The sequence below is a fragment of the Brassica napus genome, chromosome A10, assembly GCF_020379485.1.
Source record: "Brassica napus cultivar Da-Ae chromosome A10, Da-Ae, whole genome shotgun sequence".
In the NCBI taxonomy this organism is placed as follows: Eukaryota; Viridiplantae; Streptophyta; class Magnoliopsida; order Brassicales; family Brassicaceae; genus Brassica; species Brassica napus.
The window spans coordinates 632952-649328 of NC_063443.1; the positions used below are offsets into that span (position 1 = coordinate 632952).

General features: G+C 32.9%; 3 protein-coding genes across 5 annotated transcripts; all 3 read left to right on the top strand.

Moving 5' to 3' along the window:
- The first annotated feature begins 2439 nt into the window (after window positions 1-2439).
- On the top strand, window positions 2440-4542 carry LOC106370915 (pentatricopeptide repeat-containing protein At1g02370, mitochondrial). Its single transcript, XM_013810916.3, has 2 exons — window positions 2440-3094; window positions 3179-4542. The coding sequence occupies exons 1-2, from the start codon at window positions 2798-2800 to the stop codon at window positions 4427-4429; spliced, it is 1548 nt and encodes a 515-aa protein (XP_013666370.2). The 5' UTR covers window positions 2440-2797; the 3' UTR covers window positions 4430-4542.
- Window positions 4543-4880: 338 nt separating this feature from the next.
- On the top strand, window positions 4881-6575 carry BNAA10G01070D. Of its 3 annotated transcripts, none has more exons than XM_022693211.2 (4): window positions 4881-5052; window positions 5415-5986; window positions 6076-6208; window positions 6315-6575. In XM_022693211.2, the coding sequence occupies exons 2-4, from the start codon at window positions 5494-5496 to the stop codon at window positions 6352-6354; spliced, it is 666 nt and encodes a 221-aa protein (XP_022548932.1). In that variant the 5' UTR covers window positions 4881-5052; window positions 5415-5493; the 3' UTR covers window positions 6355-6575. The 3 variants fall into 3 exon arrangements, with proteins under 3 accessions (XP_022548932.1, XP_013666380.1, XP_013666381.1); XM_013810926.3 differs by having other exon boundaries at window positions 4883-5052; window positions 6064-6208; XM_013810927.3 differs by having other exon boundaries at window positions 4900-5052; window positions 5468-5986; window positions 6064-6208.
- Window positions 6576-9714: 3139 nt separating this feature from the next.
- On the top strand, window positions 9715-12071 carry LOC106370914 (probable glycerol-3-phosphate acyltransferase 2). The gene is made up of 2 exons (XM_013810915.3): window positions 9715-10491; window positions 11020-12071. The coding sequence occupies exons 1-2, from the start codon at window positions 9793-9795 to the stop codon at window positions 11902-11904; spliced, it is 1584 nt and encodes a 527-aa protein (XP_013666369.2). The 5' UTR covers window positions 9715-9792; the 3' UTR covers window positions 11905-12071.
- Window positions 12072-16377: the final 4306 nt, after the last annotated feature.

Below are 16377 nucleotides of genomic sequence, written 5' to 3' on the forward strand. Positions count from 1 at the left end.
CATTGCTTATTTGATTGGTTTTGATCAATGTTTCACCGGACCGATCAGGTGGTTGGACCAGGTTCGACTATGATCCGGTCATAGATGAGTCTAATAACTGATTCGACCATGAACCAGTCAAGTTAAGGCTGGGTAAAAGACATGAATTGGTTCCAAAAAGTAGTACTGAAGACGAACCAAAACTTGTTAAATATCCGAATGGCTTTAAAATTTTGATATTCAAAAAACCATAACCAAACCTGACCTAAACCGAAATATTTGGTATCCGAATAGATCCTAATCAGATTAATATACTTAAATATATTAATTATTTTCAGATTTAATATCCAAAAAAATATAAAAAATATATAAGATATTTTGAAGGTGTCCAAAAAATACTTAAAAATATATACAAATAGTTAAAATTACATATCTTAAATAGCTAAAAAAATACTCAAAACACTAAAATTATTTGATATATGTATTGATTCTCCATCCAAATAATCAAGCTAAACTAAATTTTATGTTAAGTTAAGGTATTTTGGCATACATTATTCACATGTATATGTTATATATTATTTTTTATTTAGATTTTGAGAATTTTAAAAATATCTGAATTTTAAAATTTTTAAAATAATTTTAAGGATATCCAAACCCGAATCCGAACCAAATCCGCAAAGATCCAAACCAAACCCGAACCAAAATTAATAAATATCCGAATAGGGTTGAAATCTTTAGACCCAAAAATTCAAAATTCGAATAGATCCGAACCGAACCCGAATGGGTACCAATACGCGGCCCATCCTTAGGCCAAGTAGTCGGATTGGATCTCAAAGTTATTGAACTTACTAAAAACCATTAAAACTATCAAAATCTATAAACCAGCCATATAAATAAAAAATAGTTTATATTTATAATGTTTTATGTATCATATTTATTTATATTTTAATTATGTATCATATTTTCTCACATCACTTTTAAATTTATATATCTAGAAATATTGAACCAGATTATTGAATCATGTTTGACCTGATCAAAACATACTAAACCATAATCCAAATAGATATCTGGTTCGGCTTCCGGTCTGGTTTTAAAACATTGGTTTTGATTGATTAAACATGATTCTGATGATTTTTTTATATTTGCATAAGGCATACTATTATACTACTGCTAACATATATTTGTAACTATATATTTTGTGCATGTACGTACTAACTTATAAGATTAGGTAATGCATTATTTTGTTATTACATTCTAGACATTTTTAAGAACTTTTAACTGCATAAAAGTTAATCGTATGAACCAAAACTAAGATGATAAAATGCCTTAAACGACATGATTAGGTATGGATATGTGAAAGTTTGAGAATTAGAATGGCCGTTTGTTGCATAAAAAAATATAGATATGCATATCGGATTTAGTTTGGTTCTTATAGGATCAATGTCTTTAGAATTTTAGAGATTTGGATCCTATAGGCACCTGCAAATTTTTTATTCAGTCTTGAATCAGTTATATTGATTTCAGATTGGTTCAAATTAATTACAAAACCGTTTAATACCTATTTCTTTAATACCTATTTCTGTTGGTATTGGTTCATTCTGAATATTTAGTATTAGAATATCCAAAAATATAAAATTCAGTGTTTTACCCAATAAATGAAACTATCTCTGAATATTTGAACCTAATTTTTTTTTAAAATATTGAAAATATTAATATGTATACAATTTTGAGTTATTTGCGTATTACATCAAGTTTCAGGCAAATCTAAACCGAAAATCATAAGGCCTAACGAAAATATCCAACAACGTACAAATTTGTTTTTTGGGTTGGTTCCAAGTTTTATCAACGAATCCGGATAAACTATCTAAACCGAGACATATCATACTTAATGCTTGTATCGGAGGATCTTAGAGAAATTTTAAAACGACATGATTTTATGTTTCGATAATTATGTTAAAATTGCTAATTAGCCCGTACTTTTTCTAATTCAGAATATGTGATATTTAAAGTTTTGCACATCAATTAAGAAATTACTAAATTTTATTCAAGTAATTTTGTTTGAATAAAAACAACAATAATTATAAGTAATTCAACCAATAAAAATTATATTGCATATTATAAATGGTTACAAACATCAAATTACATTTAGTTTAAACAGTAAATTTGAAAACATCACTTAAACTGAAAAAAACTTAAAACATCTTTGAAAAATGAAACAGGGGAAGTATCTAACTACAAATAAGGACTAGTGTAATCTTTCTTTTTTTTTTTGAGAAAGAGGACTAGTGTAATCCTAAATCACAATTTTTTTCCAAAATGAAAAAAAAATATTGGGTTGGGCCGTTAATGTGGGGTTAACTATAGCTTAATGCTTGTAAATTTTTTTTTTTTTTTTTGCAATTAAATATGAATGCCTTTAGTCAAAAAAAAAATATATATTTCTTTAAGGAGAATATTTGTTAATGTAGTATATTGTTTGATATACCATCAAAGATAATGTTTGTCTGATCTTTGACTCGTTCTACTTCCTAGTTTCCTTCCCGAGGCGGATTTGGTTTTCATATACGTTCTTCTGCATGCATACGTGAGCTTTGAATTACAAAATGCACGCTGAACAACAAACAGTTTCTAACTACTGTAAACGACACCAAACCTTTTTCTTATAGACTACATGCCGTTTTTACTTAAAAACGGCATAAAGTTTTGCCCTTAAATCCTACTACCACTCATCGGACCCCACTTTTCTCCTTACGTCAACATCTCGATAGCTTAGCGAAGAACAGCGGTTGATCTTTCCGAAGAGTTAACTGTAAGAAAGATGAACTTCCGCAATCTGATAGCCTCCGGCTCCCGCCTCGGGAAGAGGTTCTGCGCAACGGTCTTCTCTCCGGCGTCTTCCGCCGGCGTCGTCGAGTCCTCTGTTTCCGCTTCTCCGACGGCGGCGTCACGGCAGCGAGAGATCTACAAGAAGCTCTCCAAGCTCAGCGTCACGGGAGGGACAGTGACGCAGACGCTGAATCAGTTCATCATGGAAGGCACTCCCGTCAGAAAAGACGATCTCTTTCGCTGCGCCAAAGACCTCCGCAAGTTCCGCCGCCATCAACACGCCCTCGAGGTCTATCAAAAGTTTCGATCTTTAAGAGTTTTGAGTTGATTACGTGAAGAAAGATTACATTTTTTTGAATTGATAAATTTTCAGATCTTTGATTGGATGGAGATGAGGAAGATGACGTTATCAATCGCCGACCACGCGATTCGTTTGGATCTGATCGCAAAGACTAAAGGCTTAGAAGCTGCGGAGAGCTACTTCAACGGTTTAGATCCTTCCACGAAGAGTCATCAGTCTACTTACGGAGCGCTAATGAACTGTTACTGCGTGGAGCTCAAGGAAGAGAAAGCAAAGTCTCATTTCGAGAAAATGGATGAGCTTAACTTCGTTAACAATACGCTGCCGTTTAACAACATGATGTCAATGTACATGCGGTTAGGCCAGCCAGAGAAGGTACCTGTGCTTGTTGATGAGATGAAAAAGAGGGAGATACGTCCTTGTGGGATCACTTACTCTATATGGATGCAGAGCTGCGGGAGCTTGAACGACTTAGAAGGGTTAGAGAAGGTTGTTGACGAGATGAACAAAGACAGTGAAGCTAAAACCACTTGGAACACGTTCTCTAGCTTAGCTGGGATCTACACTAAAGCTGGTCTTCACGAGAAGGCGGAGTCAGCTCTGAGAACCATGGAGGAGAAGATGAATCCTAACAACCGAGACGCGCACCATTTTCTCATCAGCTTGTACGCCGGAATCTCGAAGGCTTCCGAGGTTGAGCGAGTTTGGGAGTCGCTGAAGAAGGCTCGTCCTGAGGTCAACAACATTAGCTACTTAGTCATGTTGCAAGCTCTGAGTAAGCTAGGTGATATAGATGGGGTTAAGAGGGTCTTCACTGAGTGGGAATCCAAATGCTGTGCTTACGATATGAGGCTGGCGAATATAGCAATCAACGCGTATCTCAAAGGAGGTATGTATGGAGAGGCGGAGATGATTCTGGAGGGAGCGTTGAAGAAGTGCAAAGGGCCTTTTTCGAAGTTGAGACAGCTTCTGATGGTTCATCTGTTGGAGAAGGGTGAAGCTGGTTTGGCTATGAAGCATTTGGAAGCAGCGGCTTCTGATTTGGTAGAGAATAGAGATGATGAGTGGAGCTGGAGCTCGGAGCTAGTGAGCTTGTTTTTCATTCACTTTGAGAAAGCTAAAGATGTGGAAGGAGCAGAGGAGTTGTGCAGGATCTTGTCCAAGTGGAGACCTCTTGACTCTGAAACTGTGACTTTTCTTATAAAGACTTATGCAGCAGTTGAGAAGACTTGTCCGGACATGCGTGAGAGATTATTCCGAGAGCAGATTGAAGTAAGCGAGGAGATGCAAGACTTGCTTGAAACTGTTTGTCCTCAAAATTAAGTAATTTAGTCATACTCAAAAGTGTCAAGTCTCTTTTTTATGAGTTTAAGCTTCTTGTCAACCAATAGATTGTGTTTTGTTTAATCCAAATCCAACAACAACCTATTTGCTAATTGTGGACTGTTATTGTTAGTAGTGACACCAACAAAGACTGGCAAAATTTATATTTTTAGAATAAATTATTCTCATACACAACTTTGAACAAAGAAGCTTTTTACTTATCCATAAGAGATAACTTAAAAAAAAAACAAAGAATGATTAGAAGGGACAGTTAACAGTTTATACAATTTTTAGTAAAATGTTTAGTTTTTTCTTAAAATTGCTTTGGAATCGATTGTTATGCTTACCAGATCAGTGATAATATACTAATTTGAGAATAAAGGCATTATCCAATAGTGATTGGTAAAAAGAAAAAGAAAAAAAGGAAGGGCGTGTAGTGAAAAACAAGCTGGCACGTCTCTGTATCTGGTCTCAATCGATTCGTTCGGCGGAATAACAAAATCCCTAAACCCAACCCCAAAAAAAAAAAAAAAACATTCCTTTTTAGCTTTTCTGTTTTATTTATACAAAATCAAAAGGCAAAAACTCAATTCGGATTTCAACCAGAAGAACCCTAATTCCAGGTGGGTACTCTCTTAATTCCAGTATTTGATCCTCAGTTTCGTTTAAAATTAAAGGGTTTTGCGATTCGTAACGAAAGGTTTGATCTTTGCTAAGTTTCTGTGATTATTTTTGCCGAGTTCACTCTCAAAGCATGTATCTTTGAGGCTTTTGTTAAACTTGGTTCTGCATTCTCCCTGACCCACTTGTTCTCGATTCGCCTGTTTGTTTGTTTGTTTGTGTGTATACCATAGAATGATTGTTGACGGTTACTTTTGATTCGGGTTTTAGGTTAAACCGGAATTAGCATTGCTCTGTATTGTTTTTGAGAAATGATTGTTTGTCCTAACACTATCTCTTATGACTTAACTTGTTCCTGCTCTAGGGAAAGTAAAGGGTTTGATCAGCTTTTGCTTTTGTGGGCATTTCACTTGGCAGTTTGAGAAGAAACTCAGTGTTGTAGGATGGATCAATTGATTCCAGGAGAACATGATCTTGAACTAGACATCGAAGCTGGTCTAGCTCATGCTACGCAAGAATCCACTTCAGATACTGTTTCAGGGAACAATGGGGTGAGCTTCGGTGTGTCTGAAAAGACTGATGATGATCTGAATTATCCCCTAATGGGAACAACAGAAAAAACAAGCAGCCAAAGTTTAGATCTTTCTGGTGGAAAACGCAATGATATTGTTAAAGTTAAGAAGTCGAGAAAGGCTTCGAAGCCACCGAGACCTCCTAAAGGCCCTTCTTTCACTGCAAATGACCATAAGGTGATGAAGGAAATAGCAGAGCTCGCTATGCGAAAACGCGCAAGGATCGAAAGGATGAAAATTTCCCTGAGAAGAATTAAAGCAGCCAAGTCATTATCATCATCATCATCATCATCCCCGTATTCATGCATTAGCATCTTCTCAGTGGTAGTAACGGCTCTGTTCTTCGGCTTCTTAGTCTTTCAAGGTACCACTTTTGGATAAACAGTGTTTGCTCTGTAAATGTATTACCAAAAATGTCTTTAAAACTCCACTCTTTTGCAGGATTGTTTGCAGGCAATATGACTATGAGTTCAGACAACTCGCCTGCGCCAACTGGTTCACCTAACACCCAACTGATCTCAGTTCAGTTCTACAATGATTTTGCTCCCGTTGAGCAAACCGATCCCAGTCCAGCCACCTCGTACAGGTGAGGCAGCCAAACACTGTTATTCTTTATCAATCAAATATTTTTTTCTTCTAATACAGTTACTAATGTTTCTAACGTTATCTCAATGAACCTGTGTGATATTCAGATACACGAGGAAGCGAGTTTCGGGTGCAGAAGAAGACTAGAGAGTTGGCATATGTCTGTGTTTGGTCTCGATTAGTCTCCTTTGGTTCAAGTTTTGTTCCTGTCTTGTCCCCCCTTGTATATTTGTGTTGTAACTGTCCTAACTGTCTCTTTGTCGAGGTTAGATCTTCTAAACGACTGCGTTCTAAATAATGTAAGTTGAACCATCAAACTTAGCGTCTGCGTTCTAAATAATGATGATGATGTAAGTTGACCCATAAAACTTAGCTTCTGCGTTCTAAATAATGATGATGGTGTCAGTTGAACCCATCAAACTAGTTTGGGCCTGTTTTTTTTCAATTATTTTGGAATATAATTAGTGATTGTGGGCAACGTGAAAATTACGTGATTGGGGGTATTTATTGACATGAAAAATTGATGGGGAGCTTGTTATAAGGACCTTACAAAATATTACAGCAAAATGCACAAAGATGCGAAAATGATCTATCTGCCAATCAGATACTACAACGTCTGTAGTCTTGTCACAGTATCGACATCTAACACAATAATATCCGACAGCCGTAATAACTCTATATATTAAAATTCACTTAACCAGCAAGTGATTCCAATCCACACAAAATAAGTTTTTCGTCGTATTTGATAATATTGATGGAAGTGGAACCAACCAACACGTCTAATCGTATAATGTAAAATTCGGACCTTTGGATCGGTTGGTAATGGTAACGTACATATCTTTGAAGATCACTAGAAAGTTCTTTTGAACCGCAACCATTATATATGTACACCACTACCTACCAAAAATTAACTTTACATCATATACACGTGTTGGCTCAACTTCCATCAATATACCACAAACGACGAACACAATGATTTTTTGTTTAAAAAAGACAATAAAAACCTCTGTTATTAAACTGTTTGAGCTGCATGGAGCATCCAGGTGCGGACGCACAGTGTAACGTGGTACGAGGGCATGTGCCCCCAACTAATTTTTTATTTTCTTTAGCAATTACGATAAGAGTATAGAAGTGTCTCCAACCTGAAAACAAAATACAGTGAAATTTTTTTCTGTGCCCCCCCATTAAATCTGATTCTACATCCGCCACTGGGAGCATCTCTCATAATAACACCAAATATGGTGTTTCTATGCATCTCCAATAATAACACCAAATTTGGTGTTTTAATTACACCAAATTTGGTGTTTAGGTATTATAATATTTTTGTCATTCCTAACAATGACACCGAATTTTACACCAAAAGTAATATTATATAATATTTGATGTTTTTATTTTTATTTTTATATATTTTTATTATTTGTAATTGATAAATAATTATTTTATCACATTTATAATATTACTTATATTTTTTACTTGTAAATGATGAATGATATTAGTCATAAATGATCATAGTCATTTAGTGATTTATTTTGAAAATAAAAATAAAAACTTAATATTTTAATTATGTAAAAATAAATTTAAAATACAAATAATACCATTTAATATTTAATTAAAAATTGGATAGTAATTGAACTATATTATTAAATGAAACATAATAAAATATACATTTTAAAAATTTGGTGTGATGAATAGTGTTATACCAAATTTGATGAAGCACTATTCACACTATACCAAATTTGGTGGAATGATGTCAAATTTGGTGTTTTGTTAGAGATAAAATTATATTAAATTTAGTGTTTTGGTGTTTTGCTGGTGGCCTCGTAGTAATGATAACAACCGACGTACATGTTTTGGATTGCAGTTTTTTTTTTTTTGTTATTTTTATAGTCTATCTGGTATTCTCATCCTTGTTTTAGATAGATGTTAAGGGGACAAAAGACTCCATGAAAACGATGATGAGACTGATTGATTTTACGGAAAAGAAATCGAGAGAATAAAACGAGCACAAGTACTCACGTCGAATAAACTATTTGACGTAAGTTATACATAACGAGCGAAAGAGAGATCCACGTCCTGCGGTGACGGACAACACACCGCACGACTTGTCAGTGATTGGTCGCTTATTTGCTAGTGATTATTTGGGAGACTGCATAAATAGATTAGATATACGTCATACATCATTGACTCTGATGTTTTTCAGACATAAAATAAAACCAGCGCATTTGATTACTACTATTTCTACATTTTTTAAAAACATGCATGTTATTTATTCTCATACATGTAGTCTTTGTATATTTCCCTATTTTCTCATTTTGGATTAAACTTTCAAGCTTGGTTTTTTTTGTGCACTTAAAAACACTAGAATAAACTTTCAAGCTTGGTTATCTGATTTATTTTGAACATGTATTTTTCATATAATATGTCCTTAAAGATCCATATTTAAGATATAATTTAGTTAATTAATTAGTAGCTCGTATAAGTTTTTATGTCTTACCATGTTCGAGTATTGTTTACTCGAACATTTCATTAAAACAGCTTTTATGTCTTACAAAACAATATCAGAAATTTAGGTTGTGTGGATCTTGTATATTTCGAAAGCTGGAATAGAAAAGTATACTTAATTTATTTTCAGAAACTTGACCAATTGAAGAGAACATTTCGCAAGATTAAGCGGATCCTCATCAATATATATAATCCTTTGAAAAAGTGATTAATAACGTTGATCAAGTGGATGTATCTCAGCAGCCCACAGTGATCGAAAACTTAACAGGAACTATATAAGACTAAAAGTCTAAAACAAAAAGACTTGATTGCGAAATTATGTATAATAGTTTGGACACAAATTTTGACTTGTCTTACATAGATTTTTGTCCACACGCATATATATATATATATATATATATATATATATATAACATAATTGACAAAATCTATAAGAAAGCAATCTAAAACATAACTTATAAAAGCATGTAAGTCGGTTGTGACTGTTATTACTAGGCACTAGCAAATCAGACGAAATCTGCTTTTCCTTTTTAGGATTTCCATCTACGAACTTATTTTTGGTATTTTAAAAATAATTGTTAGTTGATGTATTTAATGACGACATATTATAGAACGAGTCTAGGGTGGACAGATTACTGTGATGCGACTATCTAGCTAGAGATGTTTAATTTGTTTTAACAACTCTAGTCAAAACACTATGTAACAGAAAGAAAAGAGGAATAAAAACATATTGAAAATAAAGTAAATTGTAATCGAATAATCAGTAACTTTATTTTTGTTAGCAAAAAAAAAAGTTAAATCAGTTACTAAACCTCGAATGGAAATGGAACAATATATCGACGCGCACGTATACTTTTCAGATATTACCATTCACATCATTTATTGTATTCATGCAAGCTGTACGGGAAAGAAGAAGCGGAACCAATATCAATGGCATTCCTCGTAAATACCATATACCTTCTCAGGGTATTTACGTCATGAACTCATTCTATAAATGCCACACCCTTCTGTTTCTCTAAACATGCAGAGTCTAGAATCCAGCAACTTCATCTTATACTCAAGTAAACGAAAAAAGTCAAAACCATGTCCGGTAATAAGGTCTCGATTTTCCAAGGTCTTTTCTTGTTCTTCTACCGGTTTTTTATTCACCGGCGTTGGTTTCATCGCAACCCTAAACAAAAACACCAAAAAAGCCCTTCTCATCACGGCTTACATCAAGCACACGACTTATCACCTCACACTTTGATATTTAACGTCGAAAGAGTTCTACTCAAATCAAACACCTTGTTCCCTTACTTCATGCTTGTAGCTTTTGAAGCTGGAGGGGTAATAAGGTCATTTCTGCTCTTCATTCTCTATCCATTTATAAGTTTGATGAGCTACGAATTGGGCATGAAGACCATGGTGATGGTGAGCTTCTTCGGGATTAAAAAAGAAAAATTTCTCGTCGGGAAATCTGTTTTGCCTAAGTATTTTCTAGAAGATGTCGGGCTTGAGATGTTCGAGGTTTTGAAGAGAGGAGGCAAGAGAGTTGGTGTGAGTGATTTGCCACAAGTGATGATTGATGGGTTCTTGGGAGATTACTTGGGGATTGAAGTTGTGGTCGGGAGAGAGATGAAAATGATCGGTGGCTACTACTCAGGCATCTTGGAGGATAAGAAAAAACATGAGTTTTATTTAGGTGAATTGGTTCAAGAAGAGAAACTAAGTAGTGGTCATGTCATTGGTATCACTTCCTATAATTTGCCAAGTCACCGATCTTTATTCTCTCAATTTTGCCAGGTAAATTCTCATATTTTGATGTGTAAATAAGTATAATCTAAAGTTCAATAGTAGTTTTTTTTTTCTTTGGAACTTTTTGGTAGCTTTAAAAGAGGCTTTGGATCCAACAATGGTCTTATAAAACAGACGTAACGTAACTGTATTTTTTGTCTTTTTTCAAATGTTAAATCTTTTACGTTTTCGATGTCTAGGAACCCGATAATAAATTTTACTATTAATATAATTTTCCCCAATAGAATTTCGTTGTTAAATGTGGCTTTTTGAACGAACAGAGAAATGCATTGATTTTCTTGAAAACTAAGAAAGGTTATGTAAGATGCAAAATTCAAACCAGCCTATTGGAAAGAAAAAAGTCAATGAATAAGTTCTTATGCATTTAATGCAAACAATAGACTATAACTTGCTATAATCTGTACCATAGATTATTATTTTTCATAAATTTTAGAAAAAAAAATTCATACATAGAGAGGTCCACTTAAACTGATACAGAAATGTTATAATAATTTTCTCTATTTTTTTCGTGAACAGGAGATCTACTTTGTCCGAAACTCTGACAAGAAAAGTTGGCAAACCTTACCACGAAATCAATATCCTAAACCATTGATTTTCCACGACGGTCGTTTAGCCATTAAGCCAACACCTATAAACACACTCGCACTATTCATGTGGGCCCCATTTGCCGCAGTCTTAGCCACCGCAAGAGTCGTGGCCGGCCTAAACCTTCCTTACTCCTTAGCCATTCCTTTCCTTGCCTTCTCCGGTTTCCGCCTTACCCTCACCGTCAACAACAACTTAATTTCTCCCGACCAAAAAGAAGGTTGTCTCTTCGTGTGCAACCATAGAACGTTACTAGACCCACTTTATATATCTTACGCTCTAAGAAAGACGAACATTAAAGCCGTCACCTATAGCCTAAGCAGATTATCTGAGCTTTTAGCTCCCATCAAGACCGTTAGATTGACTCGTGACCGTGTCCAAGATGGTCAAGCCATGAAAAGGTTGTTGAGCCAGGGAGATCTAGTGGTTTGTCCCGAAGGGACTACGTGTAGAGAGCCATATTTGCTTCGGTTTAGTCCACTTTTCGCAGAGGTTAGTAACACCATCGTACCGGTTGCTATTGACTCGCACGTCACTTTCTTCCATGGCACGACGGCCAGTGGTCTTAAGGCCTTTGATCCGATTTTCTTCGTCATGAATCCTTACCCTTCCTACACCGTCAGATTACTTGATCCTGTCTTTGGAGGTGGCTCGTCCACGTGTAGAGCTCCTGATGATGGTAAATCTAAGTTCGAGGTTGCTAATCACGTGCAGCACGAGATCGGGAAAGCCTTGGGGTTTGAGTGCACAAACCTCACGAGAAGAGATAAGTACTTAATCTTGGCCGGTAATAATGGAGTTGTCGACAAAAAATAAATGATCTGGAGTTTGATTATCTATTAATCAGGGCGTTTGTTTCGTTGCGTGACCAATATGCTTTATATTTGAAAATATTTTTTTTCTACATTGTAGCAATATTTTTGTGCGATTAATACATATATGTACATTATGTACTCTATATATCATTTCTCCTTTGAACGTTATTAGTATATCTGAATTCTGAACGAATATCACCCAATTTGCTTTTCTTTGTTGGACATGTCTCCGGAGAGTAACAGCTAAGAACTGACTGTTCTGGACTTTTTATAGCACATGCAACATATATAGATAGTATAACATGGTGGTTATAGCAGGGGACCAGATATAAAATTTACATACATATACTATAAACTAAACAGATATTCTTGTTAACTTGGTACTAATTTAGCTAGTGAGGAAAACCGTTGATTGTATTCCTTTGACAAAACCGTTTATTCTGTCGGAACGGTATATGCATCATTAGTCTGAGGGATATCTAACGGTCTAGCCATACCGTCATAATCAAAACTCAAATAATTACATGGATATTTTATTTTTTTTGCTAAAAATAACATGGACATTTTAGAATGCTTTTTTTTTTGGTATAAGATGCACGTCAATTTGGTAAGGCATATAATCTTTCCGTTTCAAAATGATACATATTTTAGTTTTTTCACACAGATTAATAAAACATATTAAATTTTAATATTAAATGCATAACTTTTTGTAATTATCCATTTCCTATAATTTTAAATCAACTAAAATTCAGAAAATGTAATTAATTTTCTTAATTTTTACAATTAATCATTATTAGTTGATAAAAAAATATATTGAAAATATAAAAAATATATCATTTTGAAATATTTTTTTTTTTAGAATATGCTTCTTTTTGAAACGGATGGAGTATATGTCTATTTTTAGTCAAAATATTGCGATGATTCATCTTTGAAAGAGCTAACCATTTTAAAGACACTAATCAGAATATGTGATGAACTAATTTATTATCTTTCTCTTTTTTTTAAACGATAACGATCCTAGGATTAGGAAAAGTGTCAGAACTGAACATGTTAACCCTTCGAATCGTGGATAACGACTTAATGGACGAAATGATTCGTCAACTGACGATCTTACAGTTGTAAATTGGTAGAAAAACGTGTATAAATTGTAGTGGTTAATCATTACGGATATTATATGTGTGGGACTCATGCCGATAATTACGGGGTGAACCCTACGCATTTTCCCACCTAACTCTGTTTAATGCTTCTTCGATCTTTGATTGGTTAGTTAATTAATTTCATTGAATGGAGAATTTTAAAATGATTAATAATTTAAATAATATTGTCATTCCAATTATCAACTCAGAATAATAAGCGATGTGGGATACTTTACAAAATTATTTTCATAACTAACCAAATGGTGTGGTGATAAAGTCTACCTTGGCAATTTTATGGTGATTTAAAATTAAACTAATATCCAAAATATGAGAACGTAACCTAAATTAAAATCGTTTGTACAATAATGACGAGTAGTTAGAATTGCCTCAGAGCATTTCTATTGTATTACTTCATTTTTTATTCCAAATTGGTGTAACTTCAAAATGGAGTAGGGTTTTACTCCAATGTATTACTCCATTTTTTATTCCAAAAAAATATTCAAAATAATTCCTTTTTATTTAGTTAATAATTGTCAGTAGTACCTTCAACTTATAAAAATTTAAAAAATTAACCCAACTATTTTATATTTACAAAACTTTCATAAAATATATTTTATTTAAATTAAATACTTGTTAATAAAAATACAGTTAGAGCTTTTCTTCCAACTTCAATTGGTGTAATTTTCATCATATGCATTTTTCCTAATTCAAAAACAAAATTATGCATTAAAAGAATATAAAGAAGATAATAATTTTTTTTGGTAACTTAAATTATGTACTTGATCCAAATGTTTGTGCATATATTAAGCTTAACAAGTACAAATGTTATCAATCGAAATGTTGACCTACAAGATAAACAAACTCATCTATTCCAAAAACAGTTTACAGAATTATTAAGTCACTTATTTGTATTATATTATATTACATTATATTATAAATTATTTATGTTTAGTTTTGATTTTTATTAGTTTATGCATCTTTTATGTAAAACTATTAAATAATATTTTGTGAAGTATTATATTTATTTTTATGTTATTGTATTATTTTAAATATTATTTAAGTGTGAAATAAAAATATTCATGATTAAAATGACCATTTTATAAAAAAAAAGAATTTCAACTCTAAAATGTAGTAATGGGCAAAATTACTCCATAAATGGAGTATCCCTAGCCATTACTCCATTTTGGAGTTGAATATGGAGTGGTGTTGGAGAAGATTTTATTCCAAAATAAAATTTGGAGTCAAAAATAGAGTAAGGTTGTAGATGCCCTTGGTCTACTGTTTGGTTTGGCATTTTGGCCTTAGTCCAATTGCCTGTAAAAACCAGATTGGTGACTTCAACCAAAAACGGGTTAGTGAATCCATGCCTTATGCAAGTTACCATTTGTTGTCCAAGTGTGAGCTATCCTTAAAAATTGTCGATTATATTTAACAAATCATGGACCTGTGGTGCTGGGCTGGGCCGGACCAAATCAAAGTCCTACTGAATAAAATGATGATAACAAGGATTGGCGTGTTCAAAAAAAAAAAAAACGCATTGCTGAATCTAATCCGACGGCGTTCAATAGCTATCCACCATTACTTTTGTATGATGTGGAGCTTTCATTTATGATGCATCGTTGTTAAGAAATACTATTTGACATCCAAAAATGCACCACAGTTAAGTTATTACTTCAAACTTACGGTTTTATGCATGAATCCAATATTAACTCTCTCATGTTAAATAAGGTTTTGATGATTTTGACTTCGAGTGATTACCTGCAAGCTTGCTAATCTAGATGACCAAGTTAATCTATTTTTTTTTAAAAAATTTTAAATTTATTCACTTCAAAAAACTTTTGTAGAATCTAATGTTATTTATGAGTTGAAAAGAAAAAGCTTAAATGGATAAAATATAAGAAAGAATGAAAAAATCATCCGCTTCTAAACCATATCTTCATAGCCTTCTCATGCTTGATTCCCACTTTCCTTCTCTTATCTCTTCTTTTATATTATGGTTGGACATTTGTGTGTTCGGTTCATATATTAACTCTCACGTGTTAAATAAGGTTTTGATGATTTTGACTTCGAGTGATTACCTGCAAGCTCGATAATCTAGATGACCAAGTTAATCTATCGTTATCTCTTCTTTTATATTATGGTTGGACATTTGTAGGTTCATACCTAAAATTAGTATTGACTTATTTATTATTGATTTAAATCAATTCATAATGATGTGAATTTAAAATAATATGCATCTATTTAATCAGGAAAAAAAATCAAATTAATAACAATAAGTTGTGTTATTGCACAGGGGGTTATTTTTGAAATAACAAAAAAGTAATTAGAGTTTTAGTAAGAGGATAGAGAGTGATAGGAAGAAAATGAGAAGATAGGGTGTGTTTTAGTTAGATAGTAAATTTGAAATTTTTTTAATGAATATAGAGATAAATTTTCCTACTGCATATTAGTCTGCCAAACTTTAGGTGTTACTTCTTTTGTTAGCCTTTAGGTGTTACTAAATATCAATATATAACAACTTTTTAACTGCTAGAATTCTGTGTTCCATAGTATACTCTAGGTATTTACTGTTTAGTCACGTAATTCCACTCTTTAATAGCAAATCTCTAAAACCATCTCTAATAATATATATTTTAAATTAGAGTAATTCTAATATAGAAAAAAAATTATAAGAAAAAATAAAATGCCATTAGAGATGCCCTAATCATATTATCATGTGACAATATTACAAATCCATTTAATAATTAATAAAATTTTATAAAAACCTAAATCAGGATTTCATAATCGATTACGGATTCTATCATCGAACTAATTTATATTTCAACCTACTAAGTTTCCTTTACACAAATTTAACCGGCATGGTCCATTTAATTAAAAAAGATAGATGTGAAACTGATATCGTCTTAGAGCATCTCCAAAAATAAACTCTATATTGAAGTTTTCAAAACTCTATATTTGAAGTTTAAAAGTGTTTTTCTCCAAAAGCAAAACTTCAAACTCAACTTCAAAACTATTTGTATTTTATAATATGGTCTTTATATTTGTCATAACTAATTTGAATTCATAAAACTTTTGTAAATAACTAGCACATATATAAACATATCACAACAATATTAATTAATGAAATATTCTATTAAAATATAAAAATTTAAATAAAAATAACTTAATTAATATTAAACTTCAAACAAAATACCATATTATTCCATAAATGATTTTCGTAATGCATATATGATCTATTAGTGTATTTCGAATACTTTGTTGAAATCGGGTGACATTGATACTTGTAAATATATCAGATCAGAACAAGAAAGTAAAAGAGAAACATAAAATATTTCAAA

Excerpts from the sequence above, each read along its gene's own strand:
- LOC106370915 (XM_013810916.3), top strand. The coding sequence starts at position 2,798 with ATGAACTTCCGCAATCTGATAGCCTCCGGCTCCCGCCTCGGGAAGAGG. Across the intron at positions 3,095-3,178 it reads GCCATCAACACGCCCTCGAG|ATCTTTGATTGGATGGAGAT; the intron begins GTCTATCAAAAG and ends ATAAATTTTCAG.
- BNAA10G01070D (XM_013810926.3), top strand. The coding sequence starts at position 5,494 with ATGGATCAATTGATTCCAGGAGAACATGATCTTGAACTAGACATCGAA. Across the intron at positions 5,987-6,063 it reads CGGCTTCTTAGTCTTTCAAG|GATTGTTTGCAGGCAATATG; the intron begins GTACCACTTTTG and ends ACTCTTTTGCAG. Across the intron at positions 6,209-6,314 it reads AGTCCAGCCACCTCGTACAG|ATACACGAGGAAGCGAGTTT; the intron begins GTGAGGCAGCCA and ends TGTGATATTCAG.
- LOC106370914 (XM_013810915.3), top strand. The coding sequence starts at position 9,793 with ATGTCCGGTAATAAGGTCTCGATTTTCCAAGGTCTTTTCTTGTTCTTC. Across the intron at positions 10,492-11,019 it reads TATTCTCTCAATTTTGCCAG|GAGATCTACTTTGTCCGAAA; the intron begins GTAAATTCTCAT and ends TTTCGTGAACAG.